The sequence below is a fragment of the Lonchura striata genome, chromosome 1 (genome assembly GCF_046129695.1).
Source record: "Lonchura striata isolate bLonStr1 chromosome 1, bLonStr1.mat, whole genome shotgun sequence".
NCBI lineage: Eukaryota > Metazoa > Chordata > Aves > Passeriformes > Estrildidae > Lonchura > Lonchura striata.
Genome location: NC_134603.1, coordinates 156,100,072 through 156,125,894, shown reverse-complemented (window position 1 = coordinate 156,125,894; position 25,823 = coordinate 156,100,072). Strand labels below are relative to the sequence as shown.

Sequence of the window (25,823 nt, the reverse complement as noted above, 5' to 3'; positions counted from 1 at the left end):
GGAAGTGGCCGTTGCCATAGAGAACCCGGAAGTGGGCGCTGCCATGGCGACCCCGGACGCCGCGCCGGAATTGTCTCAAGTGGGGTCGCAGGTGGGGCAGAGCCCAGGGGATGCCCGATGGGGTCACCCTCGCCTCCTCAGGGGGTGATCGGAGGTCGTATCCCCGCACCAGCCCCTCATCAGCCCCCAGGCATCGCCCCCATCCCCGCGGGCGTGGCGCCTCGGGAGGTGCGCTGGAGGAAAACACGGCGTGATGCAGTTGGGGATCCTTTAGGATCATCCAATTCCACCCTCTGCCCAGGGTGCTCCCAGCCGCATGTCCAGCCTGGCCGGGGACACTGCCGGGATCCATGGGCAGCCCCAGCTTCCCCGGACAGCTCCCAGCCCTTCCTGATGGGTTTTCCCCAAAGTCCTCCCAAAATCTGACCTGTGGGAAGGAGAGCCTCCTGCTCGCAAGGCTGTGGAGATGTGTGGGTCATCCCCTGTGTTTTTCACCTGGGACTGGGGCTGTTTTTCCCTGGCAGGAGGAAGAGGAGCAGGAGAGCTCCGAGGGGCTGGAAAAGACTGAAAGTTCTGCATCCAAAGCAGAGATTGAACCAGCGGTAATTCCTGCCAGATCCTGGGGTGCTTCGGGTGGGAAGGGACCTTAAAACCCACCCAGTGCCATGGCAGGTGTTGGAGTTACTGATGATTCTGAGATGGTAGAAAGTCTCTGTCTGTCAGCCCCGCTGCCAAAGCAGAAGCCATAATTGGTCTGTGCTGTTTCCAGGTTGTTTATTCTGTTTATCTCTCACATGTTCTGCTGCCCTGCCCAGCTCTGTCCTGCAGGGCAGCGTGTGGGGCTCTGCCCTCAGTGGGATGTGACAAACATTCAATACCAGAAACTCCCTGGGCTGCATTTACAAGAACGTGCCAATATCTGTCACCTACGTTGGACAGTGTGTCCCCAGCCTGAACCAACAGAAAAATGCCAACACCACAGTGAGACATGGAGGGCATGAAGAAGGAGAAAAAGGACAAGGCACACCCAATTTCCTCCATCTTGTGCCCTTTGGACCCTTCATCTAGAATCCTAAAATTTGACTTTTGCAGCCGTGCCACACTTAATTATTACTGATATCAAACCCTCAGAGTTGGTAATTGATCCTGTAAGATTGAAAACTCTTTTCCATGGACAGAGATCACAGACAGTGTCTCTGGGGGCTCTGTCCAGGGGGGCTCCTAACCCCTGCCAGGGTCCCAGACCTGCCAGGGCAGCAGAACATGGTAGAGATAAACAGAATAAACAACCTTGAAAACCAGCACAGACGAATTATGGTTTCTTCTTTAGCAACGGGGCAGAATGACAGAGACTTTTTACAATCTCAAAATCATCCATAGCACAGATTCTGACAGCAGGGACACCTCGCACTGCCCCAGGCTGCTCCAACCTGGCCTTGGGCACTGCCAGGGATCCAGGGCAGCCACAGCTTCTCTGGGAATTCCATCCCCCGGTGTTAAGAGCCACTCCCAGCAATGATCGCTGCTCTCCCCAGCTGTGCAAAGCCCCACAAAGGGCGCTGTTGCAGCAAGGAAAATGTCACTTTTTTACAATTTGTCCTCTCTCTGATTCCTAGTGGAGTTTTTCCAAAAAAACCTTCCCTTCCTCCTTTCCCTTCCTCCTTTCTCTTCTGCTTTCTTGCTTTGGAGAAATGATTCCCAACTGCTCCAACAATGGGTTTGGGTTTTTTTTTTTTTTTTTTTGGTTTTTTTTGGTTTTTTTTTGGACAAATTTCTGTGTTCTTTGTGAAATCCCAGCAGCAGGAACAGGAGAAGGAGCAGGAGAAAGACCAAGAGCAGGAGCAGGATGAGGACCAGGACGAGGAGAGCATCATTTCCCTCCTGCTCTCTGACACAGAGCCCAAGGGTAAAAGACACAGGTATCCCCCAAATGTTCCCACGTGCAGGGCTTTAGATTTGTCCAGTTATGATATTTTTAAATTCTAAAATTTTTAAATTGATGTGTTGATGAGTGTGGGGTGGGTTTTAGTGTTGGTTAATTCCTAGTGTATTTATTTTTTACTGTGAGATAGGATTAGGAGAAAGGTAAAATAGATTTAAAACTTTCAAAAGGGTACAAAGAAAATTTTATTAATAGTGATTAAAAGGAAAAAAATTAGTGAGAATTAAAATAAACCTTTCAGAATAGCTCTCTTCCCTCCCCTTTTTTTTTTTTTTTTTTTTTTTACTGATAATGTAAAGAAATTATCCCTAAATTTTTTAGTTAGTTTATTATTTTCGAATAATCTTTTTTTAAAAGTTTATTTAGGGGGAGAAGTCTTTTTTGTTAAGGTCATGGAGATTTTTTTTACAAGCAGGAAAACCAGGTTTTTTGTGGTTTTTAATTTTGTTGCCTGGGGAACTTTGTTCCTGACACCCTGCTTTCAACCCAACAAATCCTGGCTCAGCTCCAACCCCCACAATTCATTTTACAGCAGCTCAAGTATGAGAGGTCCCAAACATCCTGGAGGCACCAGAAATCCCAAAGATTTTCTCCCAAACCAGAAGTTGTCACTGCTTATTCCACAATTGTTGAGCATGGGCTGTCTGCAGGAAGGGTTTGAGGAAAAATGTGGGATTTACACATTTCCAGGGATTTAAAAATCCTCAGTGCAAGGGGCTTTAGCAGCTGGAGCTTCCTCGTGGGGGTTTTACTCAGCAGATCCTCCAGCCTGTGGATATTTTCCTCCAACAAATTGAAAATCAGCTGTTCACTGGGAATTTAGATTATTTTTAAAATTAAAACTCTGCCCGTGACAAAAGAAAAATCCCTCTCCCATTCCTGCAAAGATTTTGCTTCCCAAGGCTGAGAGGAAGAAAACTGGTGTTGTGCAGCACTTCAGGAAACCAGAATCATTTTGACTTTTCTTCTTCCACATCCTCAAGATTTCCAACAGGACCAGGCTGGAAGGAATTTTCAGCAACTCTTTGCCCGCAGTGCTTTTCATGGGGAATAAAAGCTGCAGCAAATAATTGCCAATGTTTCACTTTGAATTCTGACTCCTCATCCTCACCTTTTGCTGAGAAATAATGTAAATTTCAGGGATTCTTTTCCTTGTTTTTCCTCTCTCCTTAGAGCACCAAAGCGAGTCCTGGCATTCGTACGGGTCAAGCCAACAGCTCATTTTGCCCAAGATATGATCAGGCTTGGCTCAGACAACAAGGTAGAGTCAAAGAAACTGCAGGTGGGAAAGGTTTGGAGTTTGGCTCCAGCTTTTCCAATGGAAAACCAGGATTTTTCCCATCCCTTGAGGCCATGGATAATGCTCTGGGGGTGCTGGTTTTTGTGTTCCTGCTTGGCAGTGGTTTTGTCACAGCAGAGTGTGAGGACGGAAAACACAATTCCTGTGGTACAATCACCAGGAAAAGCCTCCAAAGGACTGAGGCTGGCTGATCCATGAGGATTTCCCAGTGCTAACCACAAATTGGCACAGTCTATTTCCATCCCCTCTTATGCAAATTCCTCCCTTTGCCTTCTCTTCCTTAATTAATTTCCCTGAGGCACAAAATCGCTGAAAGTTGAACAGATGAGCTTAACCACATTTCCTTTTATTTAGCATATTTGTCACCAGAAATTTGAGAGCATTACCAGATACTTTCAGGACATCTAGAACAGTGAAATAACTCTTGTTATTTGTGCTCCCTTTTCTATTTAACCCCAGGTCCCGAACTGCTGAAAACCCTCAGGGCTTTTGAGTTGATCTCCCTCTCTTTTTGGCTTGCAGAGCATCGAAATCTACATCCAGAAGAGTCCCAGGGGAGGAGCTGTGAATAACTCTCAGACTGACTGGTCCTTCAAGCTGGATGGGCTCCTCCACAACACTTCCCAGGAAATGGTTTATGAGACCGTGGCAAAGGGCTTGGTGTCCAGAGCTTTGCAGGGCTACAGTGGTGATTTATTGCAATTATTATTCTTTTGATCACACCAAGAGGTTGGATTTGAGCAGAGAGCCATTTGCTGTTCTGTTGGAGGCTCCCTCCCGAGTTTATGCTTTTGTTTTTGGATTTTTTCTTTTTAGGCACCATCATGTGCTATGGGCAAACTGGAGCTGGCAAAACTTACACCATGACAGGAACAGCCTCTGAGTACAGGAACAGAGGGATCATCCCCAGAGCTATCCAGCAGGTACTGACTGCAGCTGCCTGGGAAAAGAGGAGGGAGAAACACCAAGGAGCACTCTTCTATCACCCCTTGCTGACAGAAAAGTGTTTGAACACAATGAATGTGTTTTTTTCCCCTTCATTTTACCCCAGAGATGATGGTTACAGAATAAGGGAGTTTTATTGTCATTTTCAGAGCTTGTTCCCCTTTAGTTCCTGTTTGAGGTCTTGCTGCTCCCCTAATGTCGCCAAGCCTTCAAAAGAGGTGTTTCCAAACTGTCGTTGTGTGAAATCAGGTTAAAAACTGATCATAAAATCATTTAAAAACACCTCTAAGGCACAGAGACACTGGCACAGGGTGCCCAGAGCAGCTGGCAGTGCCCAAGGCCAGGCTGGACAGGGCTGGGAGCAGCCTGGGACAGTGGGAGGTGTCCCTGCCATGGCAGGGGGTGGAATGGGATAGGTTTTTAGGTCCCTTCCAACCCAAACCATTCCAGAATTCTATGCTTCTCATTAAATCTTCTCATTAATGCTTCTCATTAAATTGATCATTAAATCCAAATCCAAGCTGAGCCCTCAGAGCTCAGATTTAGCCCCACACACTCCTGGAGCGGTTCAGAGCTATTTCTCCGTCAATATCTCTATATTACAGAAATTGATGTCTTGTACACACCTCAATGTATTTATTTGTATTTGATACCTAATTATATTTTATACCCTTCTCATTTCACATTCTTAGATTTCCAAGCAGGACAAGGCCAGAAGGAATTTCCAGCAACTCTTTGCCCACAGTCGCTTTTAATATATATATCTTTTTGTATCTTCATATATCTTTATATATCTTTATATCTATGTACCTTTATATATTTTCATATCTTTATATCTTCTTTTTATATCTTAAGACATATTTTACATCTTCTCTGTTTATATCTTACATCTCCTTATACCACACCCGTTTATATCTTACATCAACATCCACCCAAATATCTTCTCCGAAAAGCCACAAATAACTGAAAACTCTCCCTGCGAATGGACACGAACCCTTTGTCTTGGTGCAGATCTTCAAATCAGCTGCAGAATTCCTCAATATCATGGTGACTGTCCGAATTTCCTACCTGGAGATCTACAACGAGGCCTTGTTTGACCTGCTGGCGCCGGCGCTGGGCCGGGGGTGCAAGGAGAACCAGCTGGCGGTCATGGATGGTCCTCAGGGGGTTTATGTCAAGGGGCTCTCCATCCACCCTGTCAGCCACGAGGAGGAGGGCCTGCATCTCCTTTTTGAGGCAAGACAACCCAAATATTCCTTTTAATCCCGTGGTTGTGGCTGCTGGCTGAAGGAGGAGGTGGAAAAGCAGGAGTGGGTGGCTGAGATGGTGGGAGGAAGTTCAGCCATTGAACCCGTCTTGGTGGTGGGGAGAAAAACTGGAAACTCTTGGTCTCAGGGAAAATGTCCCTGGTTCAGGGATTCTGGAAGATGCTCCAAGAAAAGATGAGGTGATCGTGGTGCTGTTGGAACTCACACCACAGCTGTTCAGGGTGAGAGGTTTGTGAGGGGACTTTGATTACAGGGATCAGCATCTTTTCCTCATGGATGATGCTTCAGTTGGTGAGGAAAAAAGGGATAAAGAATTGGATCTGGCTGCAGGAGGTGGATCTCACCCAGAACCATCTGCTGCCCTTAAAATATTTCTCTGGCCTTTTTAATGACCCAGTGGTGTCCTGAGCTCTGGAATGTGCAGGAGCTTCCTCTTCTTTTTAAAGAGCAGAAGGAGGGTGATGATAGCTGGGAGAGCTGGGAATGTTCCCCTGGAGAGGAGAAGCTCCAGGGAGAGCTCAGAGCCCCTGGCAGGGCATGGAGGGGCTCCAGGAGAGCTGGAGAGGGACTGGGGACAAGGGATGGAGGGACAGGACACAGGGAATGGCTCCCACTGCCAGAGGGCAGGGATGGATGGGAGATTGGGAATTAGGAATTCCTGGCTGGGAGGGTGGGGAGGGGCTGGGATGGAATTGCCAGAGCAGCTGTGGCTGCCCCTGGATCCCTGGCAGTGCCCAAGGCCAGGCAGGACAGGGCTTGGAGCAGCCTGGGGCAGTGGGAGGTGTCCCTGCCCCAGGGGGTTGGGTGGGATGGACTTTAAGGCTCCTTCCAACATCCCTTTGTGTTCCTGGCAGAGGTTCAGATCCATGCCCATCACACCTGTGGGAATTTTCAGTGCCATTTGAAGCTTGGGGAGCTCTTTGCTTTTCCAGTCATCAGGAAATGGAAAGAGCCACAGAGATATTGCCTGCTTATCCTCAAAAAGCCACAATTCCATGAGCTGAGCCTGGAATTTTCTTTTCGTTGGCAGGGTGAGACCAACAGAGTGATATCAGAGCACAGCCTGAATAAGAATTCCTCCAGATCCCACTGCATCTTCACCATATACATTGAGGTGAGAGCTCCTGCCCTGTTCCTATGGATTGAAATGACTTTCTAGGGATCCAAGGGGAACTTTGCAGCCTGTTTTTTCCTGGTTTTCAGTTTTGCCTGCCCCTAAGTGCAGTTTCTCTTCCCCTCTCCCTCAGTGTCGTTCCAGAGATTACACCAATCACAAATGCCTTAAATCTAAAATCACCTTCATTGACCTGGCAGGGTCTGAGAGACTGAGCAAGACAGGGGTGAGTGGTGGGAGCTCCTCAGGTTCCTTTGGGTCCCTTTGTCAAAACAGGGCAGGGAACAGAGCTGGGAAGGGTCTGGAGCACCAGGAGGGGCTGAGGGAGCTGGGAAGGGGCTCAGCCTGGAGAAAAGGGGGATCAGGGGGGACCCTGTGGCTCTGCAGAGCTCCTGACAGGAGGGGACAGTGGAGGGGTTGGGCTGTGCTCCAGGGAACAGGGACAGGGGGAAATGGCTTCAGGGAGAGGTTCAGGTTGGATTTTGGGAATATTCCTTCCTGGAGAGGGCTCTCCAACTCTGGCCCAGCTGCCCAGGGCATGGTGGAGCTCCCATCGCTGGAGGGATGTGACATCCATGTGGATGTGGCATAGGGGACATGGTCAGGGGTGGCCTTGGCAGTGCTGGGGGAATGGTTGGGCCAATCCAAGAGCTTTTTCCAACCAACCTCAGCATTTCCCTGATTCTGTGACGTCCAAAATCAAAACGACATCAGCCCTGCTGAGGAAGCCTCCCTGTCCTGTGTGTGACCAGAGCTGTTTCCTCCTGCCCCCACTGCAGTCCGAGGGCCAGGTGAGGGTGGAAGCCTCCTACATCAACAAGTCCCTGTCGTTCCTGGAGCAGCTGGTGATCGCCCTGGCCGATCCCAAGAGGGACCACGTCCCCTTCAGGCAGAGCAAACTCACCCACGTCCTCAAGGACTCGCTGGGTAAGAGCTGGGATGTGGGAATCCCAGCCTTGCTCTGGGGTCCCATGTGGTGGTGAAATTCCTCCTCCAAGCCGTGCTTCCAAAGAAAAACTGCGCAGGCTCTTGCTGTTCGGTCTCAAGGCAATTTATTGCAAATTATCTAAAAGATTTTCTTCTCTGGCTGCTGTGGTTTGCTCAGTATTAAGGCAGAGGCACACACACACCCTGACATCCTCTCTGTCTGTGTCTTCTTCTCCCTCCCCACCCAGGGCTGCTGCTATCTTTTATATGATATATTACGTTTCCATGTTTACAGTTTTCCCCAATACCTACTACCTATATTACAAAGTGCTTTTCTACTCTAAACCAATCTGTGAGTGCCAACATCACCAAGAACATGGAGGTGAGGAAGAAGAAGGAGGAAGAACAGGATCAGCCCACTTTCCTCCATCTTAGAACTGCTGACCCCCATGTACAAAGTAAAAACCCCCTGGACAGGTGCTAAAACCCCCCTGTACAATACTAAAAAATTTCCCTCTGTTTTGTAACTACTTTTACTATCCCATCTAACCCTTTGTGAGTGCTTGTTCCACCTCCAAAGTTGGTAACTCATCCCATGGCTCAAACTCAAAATCACAGCTGTTTGCAGCTGCCTGCCAGGGTCTCAAATGCTTCTGTGCAAGGCCTGGAACCTCTAAAAGTGTCTGAGGGACATTTTGAGTTCCAACACTGGGAGTGCCCACAGCTCCTGCAAAGCTGCTCTTTCCATGGGCACGGCAAGTCCTAAGGTCATTTTTTATCAGGGAATGCTGGAATGGTTTGGCTTGGAAGGGATCTTAAGGATCATCCATTCCTCCTCTGCCATGGCAGGGACACTTCCCACTGTCCCAGGGTGATCCAAGTGTCCAATCTTGGACATTTCCAGGGATCCAGGGGCATCCTGAGAAACAGAATCTTTACCAACACCTGGGACTCAGAGTTTTTATTCCCACGAGACACAAACTTCACCTTTTTAGTCACTCTGTGCCCATTCCTGTGCCCTTTGGAGGAACAGTTTCACTCTGGTGTGTCCTTCGTGCTTCTTTACACTGAAAGAAGCCTTGGGTGGGATATTGGGAAGGAATTCCTGGCTGGGCTGGAATTCCAGAGGAGCTGTGGGTGTTCCCTGGAAGTGTCCAAGGCTGGGCAGGGTTTGGAGCAGCCTGGAGCAGGGAAGGTGTCCCTGCCATGGCAGGGGTGGCACTGCATGATCCCTAAATCCCTTCCACCCCAAACCAATCTGGAATTCTGTTGGAGCCCTTGTTGCTAAAAATTTTAGATTTTCTTTGTTAACAGACACTGATCCCCAAGAAAACATTGCATTTAACCTAAAACCATAGAAAAAACTTTCCAAAAATTAAATAATAAAACTAAAATTATATGTACATAATTTAAATAAGTGTGTAATATCACATAGTCGAAAACTTAAAGTTTAAAGTTTTAAAATATATAAATATATAAATATATAAATATATAAATATATAAATATATAAATATATAAATATATATAGAAATATAGAAATGTATTTATATAAAAATATGTAAATATATAAACATACAAATATACAAATATATAAATATATATAAATATATATGTTATAATATATATTATAAACTATAGAATAAATATATAAATATATATAAAACAAGATAAAAGTTTTAAGACAAAAGCTAATCCTTCTTTATTTTCTCCTTCACAAGTTTAAATAATATTATGTAATTAAATTTTAAAAATCCGCATTACGAATCACAAGTTAAAAATAAAACTAACTTAAGTATCATTTCTTAATTAAAGAATTTATCCTTGAGAAACCTTGTTAAAAAAATATACAAGTCCATTTTTGTCTCTCCTGTATTTTAATCAGCACGTAATAAAACACGCTGCAGGAAAGGAAATAACAACAACAACATAAAAAATCACCCAAAATGATATTATTACCTTTATTTTTATTACTTTTTTTTTCCCAGGGGGAAAATGCAACACTGTCCTGGTGACAAACATCTATGGGGAAGCTGAGCACGTGGAAGAGACGGTGAGTTGGAGAATTCCTGCAGAATCCAATCCTGGTTCAGGGCTCAAATCCAAGTTCCTGTCAGATGAGAGCCTGGAGCAGAGCAGGAGCTGCTTGGATTGAAGCTCACTGGAGAGATACTATATTATTATTATTATTATTATTATTATTATTATTATTATTATTATTATTATTGTTGTTGTTGTTGTTGTTGTTGTTTTGTTGTTGTTATTATTGTTATTGTTGTTGTTATTATTATTAACATTAACATTATTATATAATAATATACTGTGATATTGTTATTGATACTGAATATATAATAATATATTAATTATTAATATAGTTATTAAGTATAATTTCTAATTTATAATTAATAATAATATATTAATTATTAATATAATTGTAATATTAAATATTGTTATTACTATTAACAATATATAATATATAATAATATACTAATAATGTAATAATATATTATTATATAATATGACTATATTAAGAATATATCATTATTAATATTGAAATAATATTATTGAATAATTATTATTATTATTATTACTATTACTATTATTATTACTATTACTATTATTACTACTTTTTATTATTGCTATTTTTATTACTATTACTATTACTATTACTATTACTATCATTATTACTATTATTATTACTATTATTACTACTATTATTTAATGTGTTTCCATTGGAAATCCCCTCATGGACTCCCTGGAATTGGTCCACTTCACAGCAGAGCTGAGCTGGCTCCCTGCTGGAGCAGGAATGAGGAGAGAACCTCCCAGAGGTTATTTTTAAACCTAAATTTTTTAACCTAATAATTTGTAAATGATCAAATGGGTGAAATTCCCCCTGTGTGAGCTGGATCCGTGGCAAACAGGGAGGAATCACCTGGAACAATTTACAGATTTTATATCTTTTCTGCTTTAGGGTCTGACAGAATTAAGTAGAAAGATTAGGAAAATGATATTTATGGAAGTATCCTATTTTTATTTATTTTAAACCTTTGTTTTGCAGCTGTCCTCCCTCCGCTTTGCCACCAGGATGAACTGGGTGACAGCAGAGCCTGTCCCCAACGGGCCCTTCTACCAGGAGGTAAGGAAGGGGAATTTATAATTTTATCATTAATATTTAGGAGAAGAACCTGAAAAACCTGAAGAAAATCAGGTAGTTTCATAAATAACCTTTCCTCAGCCAAGCTGACACTGCTGATTTTAGGTGGGTGATAAAATGGATCAATATTAAACCTTTTTATAGGTTTTTAATTGTAGTTCCCTGGTTTATCTAAGGCACAACCATGCAAGTGGTCACTTCTTCCTGGGAATTCTTTCTTCTGTATATCCCACATTTTTCTGATGAGATTCAGCTCTCGACAGAGAGGTTTTATGGTGAATTATTCTCCTGGGATGGAGGGAAATCATCTCCACTCCTCCTGCATCTTTATCCCTGTTGCTGCTGGTAACAGAACAGCTTCTCCACAATTAGAAAACTTGGGTAATTAAGGAAATCCTTTAAAGGAAGGGATCACAGGATATTAGAGTGCATTTTCAGAGTGAAACCCAAACTGGAGGAGCTGATATTGAAAGGAAGCTTTGTGGTTTGCTGCTCCAGAGGTCATGCAAAGCAGCTCAGTGCCCACTTCTCCCTGAATCCCAAGATTTTTGTGCTCACCTTTCTGGAAAGACATTTTAAAAAGTGAATTCTTGAAGATATTCTATGGTATGGAGAAATCCAGTCAAATCCAGCAAAGAAAAGTTTCCCCTTTGTCCCAGTTATTGTCAGAGCTGCTGAGTTCAGGGCAGAGGTGAGGCCTGCACAATGCTTGGCTTCCAGGATAATGCTGGAATTTGTGCTATTGATGATTCTGAGATTGTAAAAGTCTCTGTCTGTCAGCCCCGCTGCCAAAGCAGAAGCCATAATTGGTCTGTGCTGGTTTCCAGGTTGTTTATTCTGTTGATCTCTAACATGTTCTGCTGCCCTGCCCAGCTCTGTCCTGCAGGGCAGCGTGTGGGGCTCTGCCCTCAGTGGGATGTGACAAACATTCAATACCAGAAACTCCCTGGGCTGGATTTACAAGAACGTGCCAATATCTGTCACCTACGTTGGACAGTGTGTCCCCAGCCTGAACAACAGAAAAATGCCGACACCACAGTGAGACATGGAGGGCATGAAGAAGGAGAAAAAGGACAAGGCACACCCAATTTCCTCCATCTTGTCCCCTTTGGACCCCTCATCTAGAATCCTAAAATTTGACTTTTGCACCTGTGCCACACATAATTATTACTGATATCAAACACTCAGAGCTGGTAATTGATCCTGTAAGACTGAAAACTCTTTTCCATGGACAGAGATCACAGACAGTGTCTCTGGGGGCTCTATCCAGGGGGTTCCTGACCCTGCCAGGGTCCCAGACCTTCCAGGGCAGCCAGAGGGAAAATCTGGATTCCCACATAATAACATTCCAGATCCTGGAATTTGATGGTCCCTGCAATTCCAGACCAGGAAATCATCCCATTAAAAAGCAGAGATGGCTTGAGCAGGTTCTGCAGGCAGGACCCAGCAGAAACTCTCCTATAGGGAGCTCATCAAAGGAAAATCAAACTGATTTCCAAACCCACTGATTCCCTGAGGGAGCTGGGATCCAGCTGGGATATTCTCCAGTGCTGCTTTTAGCAAGTTTGTTTTTCTTCCAATATAATTTAATGGTTTGCTCAACCTTTTTATCCCTGCTAGGCATCAGTGAAGGTTCTGGAGGAGGAGATCCAGCTCCTGAAGCAAGAGCTGATCATGCAGAACACCTTGGTGAGGAGCAGTGAACTCGTTGTCCAGTGGGGTTGTGTCCTTCCCTCTTTTCCCAGCATCATCCTCTGAGGCTCAGGGAAACCTCTGAAGGCCAGAGGGATGGAGTTGGAATTTCAATCCCCAGCCACTGGAGGTGAAGTTTGGCTTTATCCCAAAGTCCTGAAGCTCTTCTCTTGGTTTATTGCTCCCAAATCCCATCTCCTACCAAGTCAGGTGATGACAATCCCAAGTAGAAATGGGCACAGCAATTCCAGGTGTTTGCCAGACCAGTGGAATCACAGAATTCCAGAAGGGTTTGGGTTGGAAGGGGCCTTAAAGCCCATCCAGTTCCACCCCCTGCCATGGCAGGGACACCTCCCACTGTCCCAGGCTGCTCCCAGCCCTGTCCATGACACTTCAGGGATCCAGGGGCAGCCACAGCTGCTCTGGGCACCCTGTGCCAGGGCATGCCCACCCTCCCAGCCAGGAATTCCTGCCTAAAATCCATCCTGAATCCCCCCTCTTTTAGTTTAAAGCTGTCACTCGTTATCCCACCACGACAGGACCTGCCCAAAGCTTTGTCCCTGTTGTTCTCACCAGCTCCCTCAGCTGTTTGTAACTCCCTGATTCTCAATTTTCCAATATTTTTTTTTAGACAGATAATTCCTTGATGAGTTACAACCCACTGACTACAGCCCAGAGAGCAGAAATCAAATCCCAAGTCCAGAAATACCTCAGAGGAGTAATTGAGGAAATAGATGTAAGTAATAAAAAAAAGACTTAAACCCTGATTCCATCCTCTTTTCCTCCAAGAGAGGAGCAGTGACAATGTCTTTTGAAGAGGCTGTTTTTCACCCTAAACCCAGTACAGAATTGTAATTTAATTACTTTTTGCTTTGTTAAGTCTGTTTTTTTGTTTTCATTCAATTTTTGCTGGTTTGGCATCTCCAGGAGACTTTTCCTTAATCATAAAACCCTTTAAACAGATTTATTTGGAACTCCTTTATATAATTAATACCAAAATTGATGGCTTTGTACCTCTCTTCCTCAGATTGTGAATGTCAGGCAAATCCAGGAGGTGTTTAGACAGTTCAAAGCGATTTTAAAGTAAGTCCAGAGATCTCAGAGTGGTTTGGGCTGGGAAGAACCTTAAGGATCATCCCATTCCATGGGCAGGGACACCTCCCACTATCCCAGGCTGCTCCAAGCCCCCTCCAACCCGGATTAAAGGTTCAAACAAGGGGATGGGACTGAGCAGAGCTAGTATGGTTTGATGTGGACCATTAAAAGGTCCTGGAAAGTTTTAAAATAAGCATCAAAAAGCTTTAATATTAAAGATCCCTAAAGGAATATCATGGGAAAGGAGAGGAAGGGAGTGGACAAAGGTTATCATGGGAAGCCTAGGGTGGGTGTTGAGGGATAAAACCACAGGTAAAAGGGGTTTTTGTTTGGGAATGTGGCTTTGGCAAGAATCACAGGTGGGAAAGGTTCCTAAAGGGCTGGTTTTTTCTCAGCCAACAGGAGGAAGAAGTGGAGAGCAGGCTCTGGAGCAAGTACGGGCTGAGATACATGATTGAGTCTGGGTCCAGTTCTAGTTTTGATCTGCGTTTGGAGAAGGAGCAGGAGGACATGGTAATGCCTGGTGCTTGTCCTGGCCCAGAATCCACCTGAGAGCTGGCTCCTTTGCTGCCCAAATGGGAATTGTATAAAGCAGATTTTTCCTTGTGGAAATCAAACTCAGAAATGTCACTGGGGTGAGTTTGTCATCAAATGCGTCCAGAGCAGAGATGCACCATGAACAAAGAGGAATTCCTGGCAGCAGAGGGATTCATTGGGCCCTTTATCTGCACAGAATAATTCATGAAATGGGAATTAGAATCCCAGAAAGGTTTGGGTTGGAAGGAACATTAAAGATCATCCCATCCCATGGGCAGGGACAACTCCCACTGTCCCAGGTTGCTCCAAACCAAATCCAACCTTGTGCACATCCAGGGGCAGGCACAGCTGCTCTGGGAATTCCATTCCAAGGCCTTGCCACCATCCCAGGCAGAAATTGCTTCCCAAAATACCATTTAAACAGTGCCCCTTTCACTTTAACGCCTCCTTAATGTCCTGTACAATGCAATCTCCAAAGTGACTTGTGTGTCACTGGGTTGGAGAAGGTGAGGTCCTGCCTCTGCTGAGATTCCTTTTTTAATCCTTATAATGTCTGGAGCCAAGTGTATAAATCCCACTGAATCCATAAATCCTCCTGTGGGCTCTCAGAGACTTTTTAATTCCCATATTAGGCTGTTCCAGGGGATGGAGGAGCTGCTGGGTGAGGCCTGGACAGCTTCCATGGTGTGCACAAATGGGATATTCCTTTGTGTTTCCATGTTTCTGTGCTTCCATGGTGTGCACAAATGGATATTCCCTTGAGTTTCCATGTTTCTGTGCTTCCATGGTGTGCACAAATGGGATATTCCTCTGTGTTTCCATGTTTCTGTGCTTCCATGGTGTGCACAAATGGGATATTCCTCTGTGTTTCCATGTTTCTGTGCTTCCATGGTGTGCACAAATGGATCTTCCTTTGTGTTTCCATGTTTCTGTGTTCCATGGTGTGCACAAATGGATATTCCTTTGTGTTTCCATGTTTCTGTGCTTCCATGGTGTGCACAAATGGAATATTCCTTTGTGTTTCCATGTTTCTGTGTTCCCATGGTTTGCACAAATGGATCTTCCCTTGTGTTTCCATGTTTCTGTGCTTCCATGGTGTGCACAAATGGATATTCCTTTGTGTTTCCATGTTTCTGTGCTTCTATGGTGTGCACAAATGGGATATTCCTCTGTGTTTCCATGTTTCTGTGTTTCTATGGTGTGCACAAATGGGATATTCCTCTGTGTTTCCATGTTTCTGTGTTTCTATGGTGTGCACAAATGGATATTCCCTTGAGTTTCCATGTTTCTGTGCTTCCATGGTGTGCACAAATGGATATTCCTTTGTGTTTCCATCTTTCTGTGTTCCATGGTGTGCACAAATGGATCTTCCCTTGTGTTTCCATGTTTCTGTGCTTCCATGGTGTGCACAAATGGGACATTTGTGTTTCCAGGAAGGAAGAACTGATAAGGACGAGGATTTGGAGCAGGAGGATGATGCAGGGACTCTGGAGATTGGAAGTCCTCCTACATCCCCCATTCCTCGTGGGAAGAGGGAAGCCAAGAAGGATGATGAGTGAGTTGAGCACTCACACCCCTCTCCTTTACCTCTGATAATCATGGAATTGTCAAGATTGGAAAAGCCCTCCAAGACCATTCAGTCCAACCATTTTTCCAGCACTGCCAGGGCTACCCCTGACCACGTCCCCAAGTGCCACATTCACAGGGATTTATGTCCCTCCAGGGATGGAGACTCTACCACTGCCCTGGGCAGCTGTTCCAGGGCTGGAGAGCCTTTTTGGGGAAGGAATATTCCCAATATCCAACCTGAAGTGTTTCCCCTTGTTCTGTCCCTGTTCTCTGGCACCTCCTGTCCCCCTCCTGTCCCAGCTGTTGTCCCCAATCCTTGTGGTGGCCCAAGTGCAGGACCCAGCCCTGCTCAGGCAGGAATGTGCAGCCCATGGAGGAGGGAATGGAGGGAGCTGCCAGAGGAGCAGAAGAGATTTGGGGAGGGAAGGGGGAGCCAGCCAGTCCTGAGCAGAGGAAGAGCCTTCAATTTACAGAAGTAAACCCTGCTTGGTTCCTCCCCGACATTTCCCCAAAGCCCTCATGGAGGGAGTAGAAGAACCACCAAGGCTTTGGTGTCCATGTGACCCCTGGGCTCTGCTGTGCTGTTCTGGTTTTAGGGAGCCTCCAGGAGATGTGGCAAACACTCCTCTGCCTGTGATCCAAATCCCACTCTCCTGCTCACACCATTCCTTAGGAAGAAATCCCCTGGCAGGGTGGGCAGGCCCTGGCACAGGGTGCTCAGAGCAGCTGTGGCTGCCCTGGATCCCTGGCAGTGCCCAAGGCCAGGCTGGACAGGGTTGGGAGCAGCCTGGGACAGTGGGAGGTGTCCCTGCCATGGCAGGGGTGGATTGGGATGGGTTTTAAGGTCCCAACTAAACCCATTCCATGATTCCATGATGATTCTGTTTCTATTCCCTGCAGTTTAAGCTGGAGGGGTTTGTGGAGGGAAAGGAGCAGGGAGCCCGGCTTGCTTTGAAAGTGGGCTTGGATCAAATCCTTGGGGATTTCTTTTGGAGAGGCTCAGCCTTTGTCCAGCTGTGCCCAAAGCTGGGCAGGGTGGGGCTGCTGTCCTTGAGACCCTTCTCAGGAGAGCTCCTCCAGCCTGGCCTGTATCCCACAGTACTCTGAGGATGAAGGATTTGTGGGAACAAGGCTGGTTTTATTCCTTGTCAGTGGGTGTTTCCCTGGAAACTTTGGTAGAAGCTGCCTCAGATCAGTTTGGAACTCAGCAAAGCCAAACCCTCAGCGTGTTTTGGTTCCAGATGCCTCTGGTGAAGGAATTAATGAATCTGGTTTGTGTTTTTCCCCCTGTCAGGAAGGAAAGCTCTAGGAGCCCTCCTCCTGAGACAAATCAGGATGAATCCTCACAATCCAAAACACCCACCATAGAGCTGGAAGAGGAAGAGGAAGAGGAAGGAGCTGACCAGGACAGTGATGAAGAGCCCACAATCCCATCTTCGGAGGATTCCCAGAACCTCAGGTAGGTTTTCCCTGGGAGGGAGTAAATCCCTTTTTCCAGAGGGTGTTTTACACTGGATTGTGTTCCCTGAGTGCAGCTCCAAGGCAAAGGGGAGAGATCTGGGGATTTGCAGGGAATACAGGGCAAGAGTGTTGGTGGGAACACCCTGAACTCCACATGGTGATGGTGGGGGTCATCTCTGCTTCCAGCTCTGCCCTGCCCACTTGAATATTTAAAAACTTCACTTATTTAATTTTTATTTTATTTTATTTTAATTCATTTAATTCTTTAATCTCTAAAAGCTGTAGCATCCCTTTGGTGAGTGGGAAAACTGCAGGGAGACCTCACATGCAGCCAGAAATGGAAATGGAGCAAAAGAATCATGGAATTCCAGGCTGGCTTGGGTTGGAAGGGAATTTAGGATCATCCCTTTCCACCCCCTGCCATGGGCTGGGACACTTCCCACTGTCCCAGGTTGCTCCAGTCTGGCCTTGGGCACTTCCAGGGATCCAGGGGCAGCCACAGCTGCTCTGGGAATTCCATCCCAGCCAGGAATTCCCAATTCCCAATCTCCCATCCATCCCTGCCCTCTGGCAGTGGGAGCCATTCCCTGTGTCCTGTCCCTCCATCCTTGTCCCCAGTGCCTCTCCAGCTCTCCTGGAGCCCCTTCAGGCCCTGCCAGGGGCTCTGAGCTCTCCCTGGAGCTTCTCCAGGTGAACATTCCCAGCTCTCCCAGCCCTGGAGCAGCTCTGGGGGCTCCCCTGGATCTCTCAGCAGCTCCAGGTCCTTGTGCTGCTGGATTTGGGGCAGCTCTGCAGGTGGGTCTCACCTGAGGGGCAGAGGGGCACAATCCCCCACTCCTGCTGCCCAGGATCAGCCCAGGATTTGTGCTTTGTGGGTTCCAGCAGAGCAGTGAATTGTTGCAGAATTCCTTCCTGGAGCTCCTCACTGTGTTTCCATGCCCTCCACACAGGATTTGTGTCCCTCTGATGTTCCCAGGGCTGGCAGGACAGGCTGCTGCAGCTGCAGGAGGCACATCCCAGAGCAATTCCAGCAGCTGGGAGCTGAGCTGTGGCACTCTGCCCAGGAGCTGTTGTTTACAGCCCCGTGCCAGCTCACACAGCCCTGGAGCAGCTGGAAAATGCCCTTAAGAGGGCACCCAGGGAAGGCAGGAGCTGGAGTTGGGAGTGAGGAATGTGGAGCCCTCTGGGTACCTGCCTTGGAGCTTTAAGGTCCCTTCCAACCCAAATCATTCCATGGTTTTCTGTTTCTCCCAAACCCATCCTGCTCTCCAGGAGTATCTGTGGAATGTGACATTCTCCTTTTTTTGCCTGGGGTGGCTCATATTGGAATAACACCAGGTGTTCACAGGGACATGCTGGCATCAAAGCCATTTCACAGAAAAGTCAGGAATGGCACTTGGAATTCTGATTTGGAAAACATGCAGGACTTGCAAGGCATGGCAGCAGTGTTGTGGAGCTGGCCAGTGCTTGGGGCTGCGGGGGTTTGGCTCCAGAGGGGGCTGATCCTGCTGGGAATGCAGCATGGGCAGAGCAAAGGCATTTGTTTAACAATAGGGAGGGACAATATCCATGATTTTGGTGACAATCCAACCCATGAAAGGCCAGCTTTCCAGGGAATACTCAGTTGTGAGGCATCTCCTGAGGAATATGGTGTCAGGGTGAAGAACTTTATTCTGGGAGCAGCCTGGGGGACAGTGGGTGTTGGGGCTGGCATGGGAACAGTGCCAGGGACCCCAAAGGAACCCACTGAAACCCCATCAGACCTCAGCTGTGGCTATTCCCAAGGACTGGGGTGGCCACACCTCAAATCCTGAGTGGAGTTCTGGGCCCCTCACCACACTGAGCATATCCAGGGCAGGGAATGGAGCTGGGGAAGGGGCTGGAGCCCCAGGAGTGGCTGAGGGAGCTGGGAAGGGGCTCAGCCTGGAGAAAAGGGGGATCAGGGGGGACCTTGTGGCTCTGCACAGCTCCTGACAGGAGGGGACAGCCTGGGGAACAGGGACAGGAGGAGAGGGAACAGCCTCAGGCTGGGCCAGGGGAGGTCAGGGTGGATTTTGGGAATGTTCCTCCTGGAAAAGGCTCTCCAACCCTGGCTCAGCTGCCCAGGGCAGTGGTGGTTCCCCATCCCTGGATGGATTTAACATCCATGTGGATGTGGCACTTGGGGACATGGGTCAGGGGTGGCCTTGGCAGTGCTGGGGGATGCTTGGACTCGAAGAATTTGCAGAGCTTTTCCAAGCTGCAGGGCAGGGCACAGTGAGCTCTGTGTCTGTGTCTGCTTCCAGGCCCCCTGTGTCCAAGCAAGAGGCCTTTGAGCTGTTTAAGAAGGCGACTGGACAGGAGATCCACCGGATCTTCAGGGACAACAAGAGAATCCTCATAGCCAGGAAGAAGAGAAGCCATGCTGTGGTACAGGAGATCAACAGCCTCAAGCAGCAGATGGAGGCAGTCAAGGAGGCTCTGGAGGCTCAGAAGCAGAAGAGGAGGCAGGAGGGTGAGGAGGCAGCACGGGACAGGGGATGGACCTCTGGGCTTCGAGGTCTCATCTGGGTCTCATCCTTGATTTAATTTACTAGAGGTGCTGGTTAAGGAATTACCCCCAGATAGGGCTTTGCCCCTGGATTCACAATATTTCCTCCATCCCTATGTGATTTCCAGGTTCCAGAGCAGTTTTGGGTGGTCATAGAATTCCAGAATGGTTTGGGCTGGAAGGGTTGTTAAGGACATTCCCACTCCACCTCTGCCATGAGCAGGGACACCTTCCACTGTCCCAGGGTGCTCCAAACCAAATCCAACCTGGCCTTGGGCACTTCCAGGGATCCAGGGACAGCCACAGCTTCTGGCAACCTGTGCCTCCCAAGCCTCCCAGGCAGGAATTGCTTCCCAATATCCCATCTAAACAATCCCAGGAATTTTTCCCCTGAAAGCCAAGTCAGAGCCTCCATCAGGTGTCACATCTGCAGAGCCCTGTCCCTGCTCTCCACCCTCACAAGGACCTTCCCTTCCTTTTCTCCCTCTCCAGGAGAATACATGGATGAGAAAGGACAGGTGATCATCGATGAGGAGGAGTTCTCCCTCATCCTGAAGCTGAAGGGGCTGAAGGAGGAGCACAGGGCTGGCTTTACCGAGCTGCAGGACCTGAAGGCAGAGATCCAGTACTGCCAGCAGCTCCTGGATAAGTGCAGGAAAAGGCTCATCTCAGGTACAGAGCACCAGGGCTCAGCACCCTCCAGCTCAGCTGGGACAAATCCAGACTGGAGCACTCCCAAACATCATGGAATCCCAGAATGGTTTGGATTGGAAGGGAACTTAAAGCTTATCCAGTTCCAATCCCCTCCTACTGTCCCAGGTTGCTCCAAGCCCTGTCCAGCCTGGCCTTGGGCACTGCCAGGGATCCAAGGGCAGCCACAGCTCCTCTGGGCACCCTGTGCCAGGGCCTGCCCACCCTCCCAGCCAGGAATTCCCAATTCCCAATCTCCCATCCATCCCTGCCCTCTGGCAGTGGAAGCCATTCCCTGTGTCCTGTCCCTCCAGCCCCTTGCCAAATTATCACTCTCTGTTGTCCAGAATGGATTTTATCCATAATCAGGTGGGGTTTTCTGACCTAACCTTGAATTGCTGCAGATCCTCTCTTCCAGATAACATCCCTCTACTTCTTGATCCCACCCCTACATGGGGAAAAAAGCCTCCTACAAGGAATCTTACACTGCTGACCTCACATCTCATCCTTGATTTTATTTCATAGAGCTGCTGGTTAAGGAATTGCCCTGGGATAGGGCTTTGCTTCTGGATTCCCAATATTTCCTCTGTCCCTGTGTGATTTACAGCTTCCAGAGTTGCAGCCTCATCAGGAAAAGCAGCTTGGCCACAGCTCTGCCTGGGAAATCCCTGCAAATTCCTGCTGGGCTCCACATGGAAATCTGTGCATTCAAACTGCCCCTGCAGTATCCCTGGATTTGCCCCTCTAAGGGAAGCTGGACCCTGTAGGAATTCCAGATTTCCAAACATTTGGATGCTGTGCACATGGCAACATTTGCCAGGGGGCAGCTTGGATCCATCAGAGCATCCCAGGCTGGAAGGAATGGGATAATCATTCCCATCATTCCAGGGATAAACAGGCCCCAATCACAGCTGTGCCACTGCTTTCTGTGGGATCCAGGTCTGGCATTTCTGGGTGCTCCAGATGTTTGCTGTTTGTTCAGACATCCAGGGCTCACCCACATCAGGAGTGGGAAATTCCCAGGATTAATAAGGACGTGATTCCCACCTTCTGTGTGTTCTCACTGCCTATTATGGGATGGCAAATGGCTGTGCCTGAGTGTGTGGGTTTGAAATCCGAGCCCCAGCCGTGCTGCTCATTCCAAAGAGATTCTGGGGGCTGCAGGACTAGTGCCTTCTCATGGCCAGGGGACTGTCCCCAGAGCTGGCCACCACCTCCTGGCCACCTCAGCACAGCCAACAGCCTCCTTAAATTCACTTTTCCAATCATTTAAACTCCAAATCCTGCAGTTCTGAGCTTTTGTCTGAGGGTTTAAAGAGCACTGAGATCCTGCCTGATCCATAGGGACAAGCACTCCATGCTGTCTTTTGGGTTATTAATTACAGCCATTAATTGCCCCTCTTTGCTTTGCAGAGTTTGAGATCTGGTACAACGAAAACGTCCATCTCCCTAAAGATGTGAAGAAAGCTCTGGAGCCTGGTGGGAACATCAGACCTGGAATGGTTCCCTTAAGGAGAGTCATGTGCCTGGTGAGTTATCCCAGAGCTCTGCTGATTCTCCTCGGGAGCCCCGTGTGGTGTGGTGAGGGAATGAGGGAGCCTGTGGAAGGAGGAGGAGAAAAAGGAGAAGGAGGAGAAGGAACGAGGCACAAAGGGAATATCTGGAGCCACGTCCTGCTGTCACATTCCCTTCACTGTCTGGAGGCTAAATCAGGACAGTGACTGAGCACCTGGGCATCTGTGGAATATCAGGAACTGGGCAAAGTGCCTGGGGCTGCAGGGATGTTTGGATTCCCAGCCTGTGGGATCACAGGTTTGCAGCCAAACTCTTGTGGCACTGGTCAGTACCAGTCCTGTGGTATGAGCCACTGTGGGGATCTGGGTCTTTTCTGATCCTGAAATTCTGTTAAATTCCCATTTCCCAGAATTCTTGCATCTAAAAAAAGCGTGACCACAAGGGGGGAATTCTGCACCTCCGAGGTGAGACCCCACCTGCAGAGCAGCCCCAGCCCTGGATCCAACAGCACAAGGACTTGAAGCTGCTGGAGAGACCCAGAGCAGGGCCCAGGGCTGGAGCCAGGCTGGGAGAGCTGGGAATATTTTTTCCTGTGGGAAAATCCCAACCCTTGCAGGTTTTTGCCCAAAGCTGCTCCTCCGAGGTGTGGAAAGGGAAACTTCTCACTTTCAGGGTTTTCCTGGCTGAGTTGGTGCTTGCTGCAGCAAAGGGGATCCTTGTCCCAGGTCTCCAGGTGTGTGTTTTGCACATGGAGTGGGGAATGCTTTTCCCTGGCAGGATGAAGACGTGCAGGACAAGTTTGAGCGGGTGCAGGAGACGGCGCTGCCGGACTGCCCGGGCTCCGTGTCCTTCTACAGGGCCAGGATGAAGACAGATCAAAAGGTAACCCCAGCTGGGCCTGGGAGAACCCCAGAATGGATTGGGATGGAAGAGACCTTCAGATCATCCAGCCCCTGCCATGGGCAGGGACAACTTCCACTATCCCAGGGTGCTCCAAGCCCTGTCAGAACAAATTCACCCAGAGAGAGCTGGGAATGTTCAGCCTGGAGAAGGCTCCAGAGAGAACTCGGAGCCCTTCCAGGGCCTAAAGAGCTGGAGAAGGACAAGGGATGGAGGGACAGGACACAGGGAATGGTCCCCAGTGCCAGAGGGCAGGGATGGGTGGGATATGGGAAGGAACTCCTGGTGGGGAGGGGCTGGGATGGAGTTCCCAGAGAAGCTGTGGCTGCCCCTGGATTCCTTGGAGTGTCCAAAGCCAGGCTGGATTTGGTCTGGAGCAGCCTGGGACAGTGGAAGTTGTCTCTGTCCATGGAATGGGGTGGATTGGGATAAGCCTTAAGGTCCAACTGAAATAATTCTGGGATTCCATGAAAACATCTCAACATCTTTTCAGTGCCCTTGGAGAACTTCCTAGGGATTCCTGTCCCCTCCTTGGGATTTGCTCTCAGCAGAGCAATGCTGGTATAATGGGGATTTTCCTAGCTCTTTCCAGCACCACTTGGAAAGTCTGAGAAGGCATTTGGTTTTATTTTTCAGGAAAAAAGCTTTTAAAGGTGAGAACTGTGCTCTGAGCTCAGTGTGATCCCTTTGTGTTCCCTGTTCCCAGCAAACCTTCAACAGGACCATGGCGGCCCTCCGGAAAATCCACAGGAAACCCGGACTGGTCCCGGATGCTGGGAAGAAGAAAGCCCTGTCCTTCCTGCCCCTCACGTAGCCTGGATCCCAGCATTCCCGAAGGAATGCCACCTCAGGAAGTGCCTCCTGCTCGCATCCAACATCGATTTGTAAAAATAAACAGCAGGAAAAGTGAACCACGCAACCTTTGGGCAGGCAGGGAGTTCTAAGTGGGAATCGATGCCGCTGTTTGGACAGGACACGAGCCAGGCAGTTCCAGCAGCACCACTTGTTTTCCTGAGCCTCTGGAAAAGGCAGGATCACAGCACAAAGGTTGCTGTGGATAACCCAGGCTGCTCCTGACTCCCTCTTTCCTGCTGCTCGAGCAGCAGGCTCTCCTGTTGTTCCCATTGGAGCAACAAGTCATGGATTGGCCTGTTGGATCTGTCTGGAGAAGGGAATGAAACAAAGATTCATTTCTGGGGAATCACGGAATGGTTTTGGTTGGAAGAGTCCTCCAAGGTCAAGTCCAACCATTCCTCAGCACTATCAAGACCAACCCTGACCGTGTCCCCGTGTCCACAGGGCTTTGAAATCCCTCCAGCAGTGGGGACTCCAGCCCTGCCCTCGCAGCTGGGCCAGGGCTGGAGAGCCTTTTCCAAGAGGAACATTCCCAATATCCCACCTGAACCTGCCCTTGAGGCTGTTCCCTCTTGTCCTGTTCCCTGGGAGCAGAGCCCCACCCCTCCCGGCTCCAACCTTCCTCCCGGGAATTGCAGGAGCCACAAGGTGCCCCCTGAGCCTCCTCTTCTCCAGGATGAGCCCCTCCAGCTCCCTCTGAGGGATTTGGGGTCTAGGGGAGAATGCTGAAAGCCCCAAACCAACAGCCCCCAGCTGCCAAAACCAGCACCAGCCATGGCAGGAGCATCCCCAGTTCAGGCATCCCAGATTTTCCCCAGGCCAGCCCCAGTTCCATGGAGAACTGGCAAAGTGAACGGATCCACGGTGCTCGGTTTGCTTGGATCTGTTGGAGCTTCCTTCTGGCCCCAAAACAGCACCTGGGCCCTGGGAGGGCATTGGAGAACATCCCAGAAATCACCTTTTCCTTGTAATGACCCGATCCCAGAGGTTCCAAAAGCTGCTGGGAATTCAGGCCAGGCTGGATTTCCCAGGAAAATGCTTCCAACAGGACTGGAACTAAACCTTCCTGTGTCCTTCCCTATATCCACCCCTCCTCTGCTTCCCACTTTATCCCTGTGGGTCCTTCCTGTCCACACCATTCCCCCAAATCTGGGAAAATCCCAGAAATCTCAACGTTGGAAGCTGTAACTGTGGTTTGGAGGATTCCTGAAGCAGCTGGGTCTCCTGAAGTGCTCCGGCACCATTCCATGGAGGAGTTCTCCCAGGGACTGGGAAGATGGAAAATGCCCTGTGAAAGGAAAAAGAGGGGGTTTAGTGATTTTTAGGGGAAATGGGGCCTGGAACAGCCCCAGGGATCTGGTGCCAAGGGGTGCTGGTGTCCAGGTGTGATCCTGGGGGTGCTCCTGGGGGTGCTCCCAGTGTGATGCTGAGAGATCCTGGTAAATTCCTGCCTGTCCCTGAGTGATCCCAACAGTCCTGCAGCTGATCTGGGTGCGGCCCCAGTGATCTCCCACCTGCTCCTGGTGAGATCCTGAGGATCCCAGGGGTGATCCCAAGGAGATCCTGCAGCCAGTCCTGGTGTGGCCCCAGGGGAATCCCGCTGAGATCCCGGGAATAGCGTGGCCGAACCTGGTGTGGCCCTGGTGATCCTGGGGAGATTTTAGTGATCCGATGGCTGATCCTGGGAGTGACCCAGGCATGATCCTGAGGAGATGCTGGTGGTGCAAGGGCTGACCTGGAGGAGATGCTGGTGGTGCAAGGGCTGACCTGGAGGAGATCCTGGTGGTGCAGCGCTCACCTTGAAGAGATCCTGATGGTGCAAGGCTGACCTGGAGGAGATGCTGTTGGTGCAGGGCTGACCTGGAGGAGATGCTGGTGGTGCAGGGCTGACCTGGAGGAGATCCTGGTGGTGCAAGGGCTGACCTGGAGGAGATCCTGGTGGGGCAGTGCTGACCTGGAGGAGATGCTGGTGGTGCAGGGCTGACCTGGAGGAGATCCTGGTGGTGCAGGGCTGACCTGGAGGAGATCCTGGTGGTGCAAGGGCTGACCTGGAGGAGATCCTGGTGATGCAGGGCTGACCTGGAGGAGATGCTGCTGGTGCAGTGCTCACCTTGAAGAGATCCTGGTGGTGCAAGGGCTGACCTGGAGGAGATCCTGATGAGGCAGTGCTGACCTGGAGGAGATGCTGCTGGTGCAGCGCTCACCTTGAAGAGATCCTGATGGTGCAAGGCTGAACTGGAGGAGATGTTGGTGGTGCAGGGCTGACCTGGAGGAGATGCTGGTGGTGCAGGGCTGACCTGGAGGAGATCCCGGCAGTCCCGCGGCTGA

General features: G+C 48.8%; 1 protein-coding gene across 1 annotated transcript; it reads left to right on the top strand.

Annotated features, from left to right (window-relative positions):
• Positions 1–20: 20 nt before the first annotated feature.
• On the top strand, positions 21–23,533 carry KIF9 (kinesin family member 9; the record flags this gene model as incomplete). The annotated part of the gene is made up of 22 exons (XM_077783129.1): positions 21–91; positions 525–602; positions 3,116–3,203; positions 3,765–3,930; positions 4,059–4,165; positions 5,199–5,423; positions 6,486–6,569; positions 6,703–6,795; positions 7,349–7,496; positions 9,483–9,547; positions 10,556–10,633; positions 12,272–12,340; positions 12,975–13,079; positions 13,371–13,426; positions 13,834–13,951; positions 15,409–15,530; positions 16,839–17,003; positions 19,291–19,499; positions 20,028–20,207; positions 21,639–21,754; positions 22,518–22,622; positions 23,347–23,533. Coding segments are annotated over 22 exons (2,556 nt in total), but the record flags the coding sequence as incomplete, so codon positions are not given.
• Positions 23,534–25,823: the final 2,290 nt, after the last annotated feature.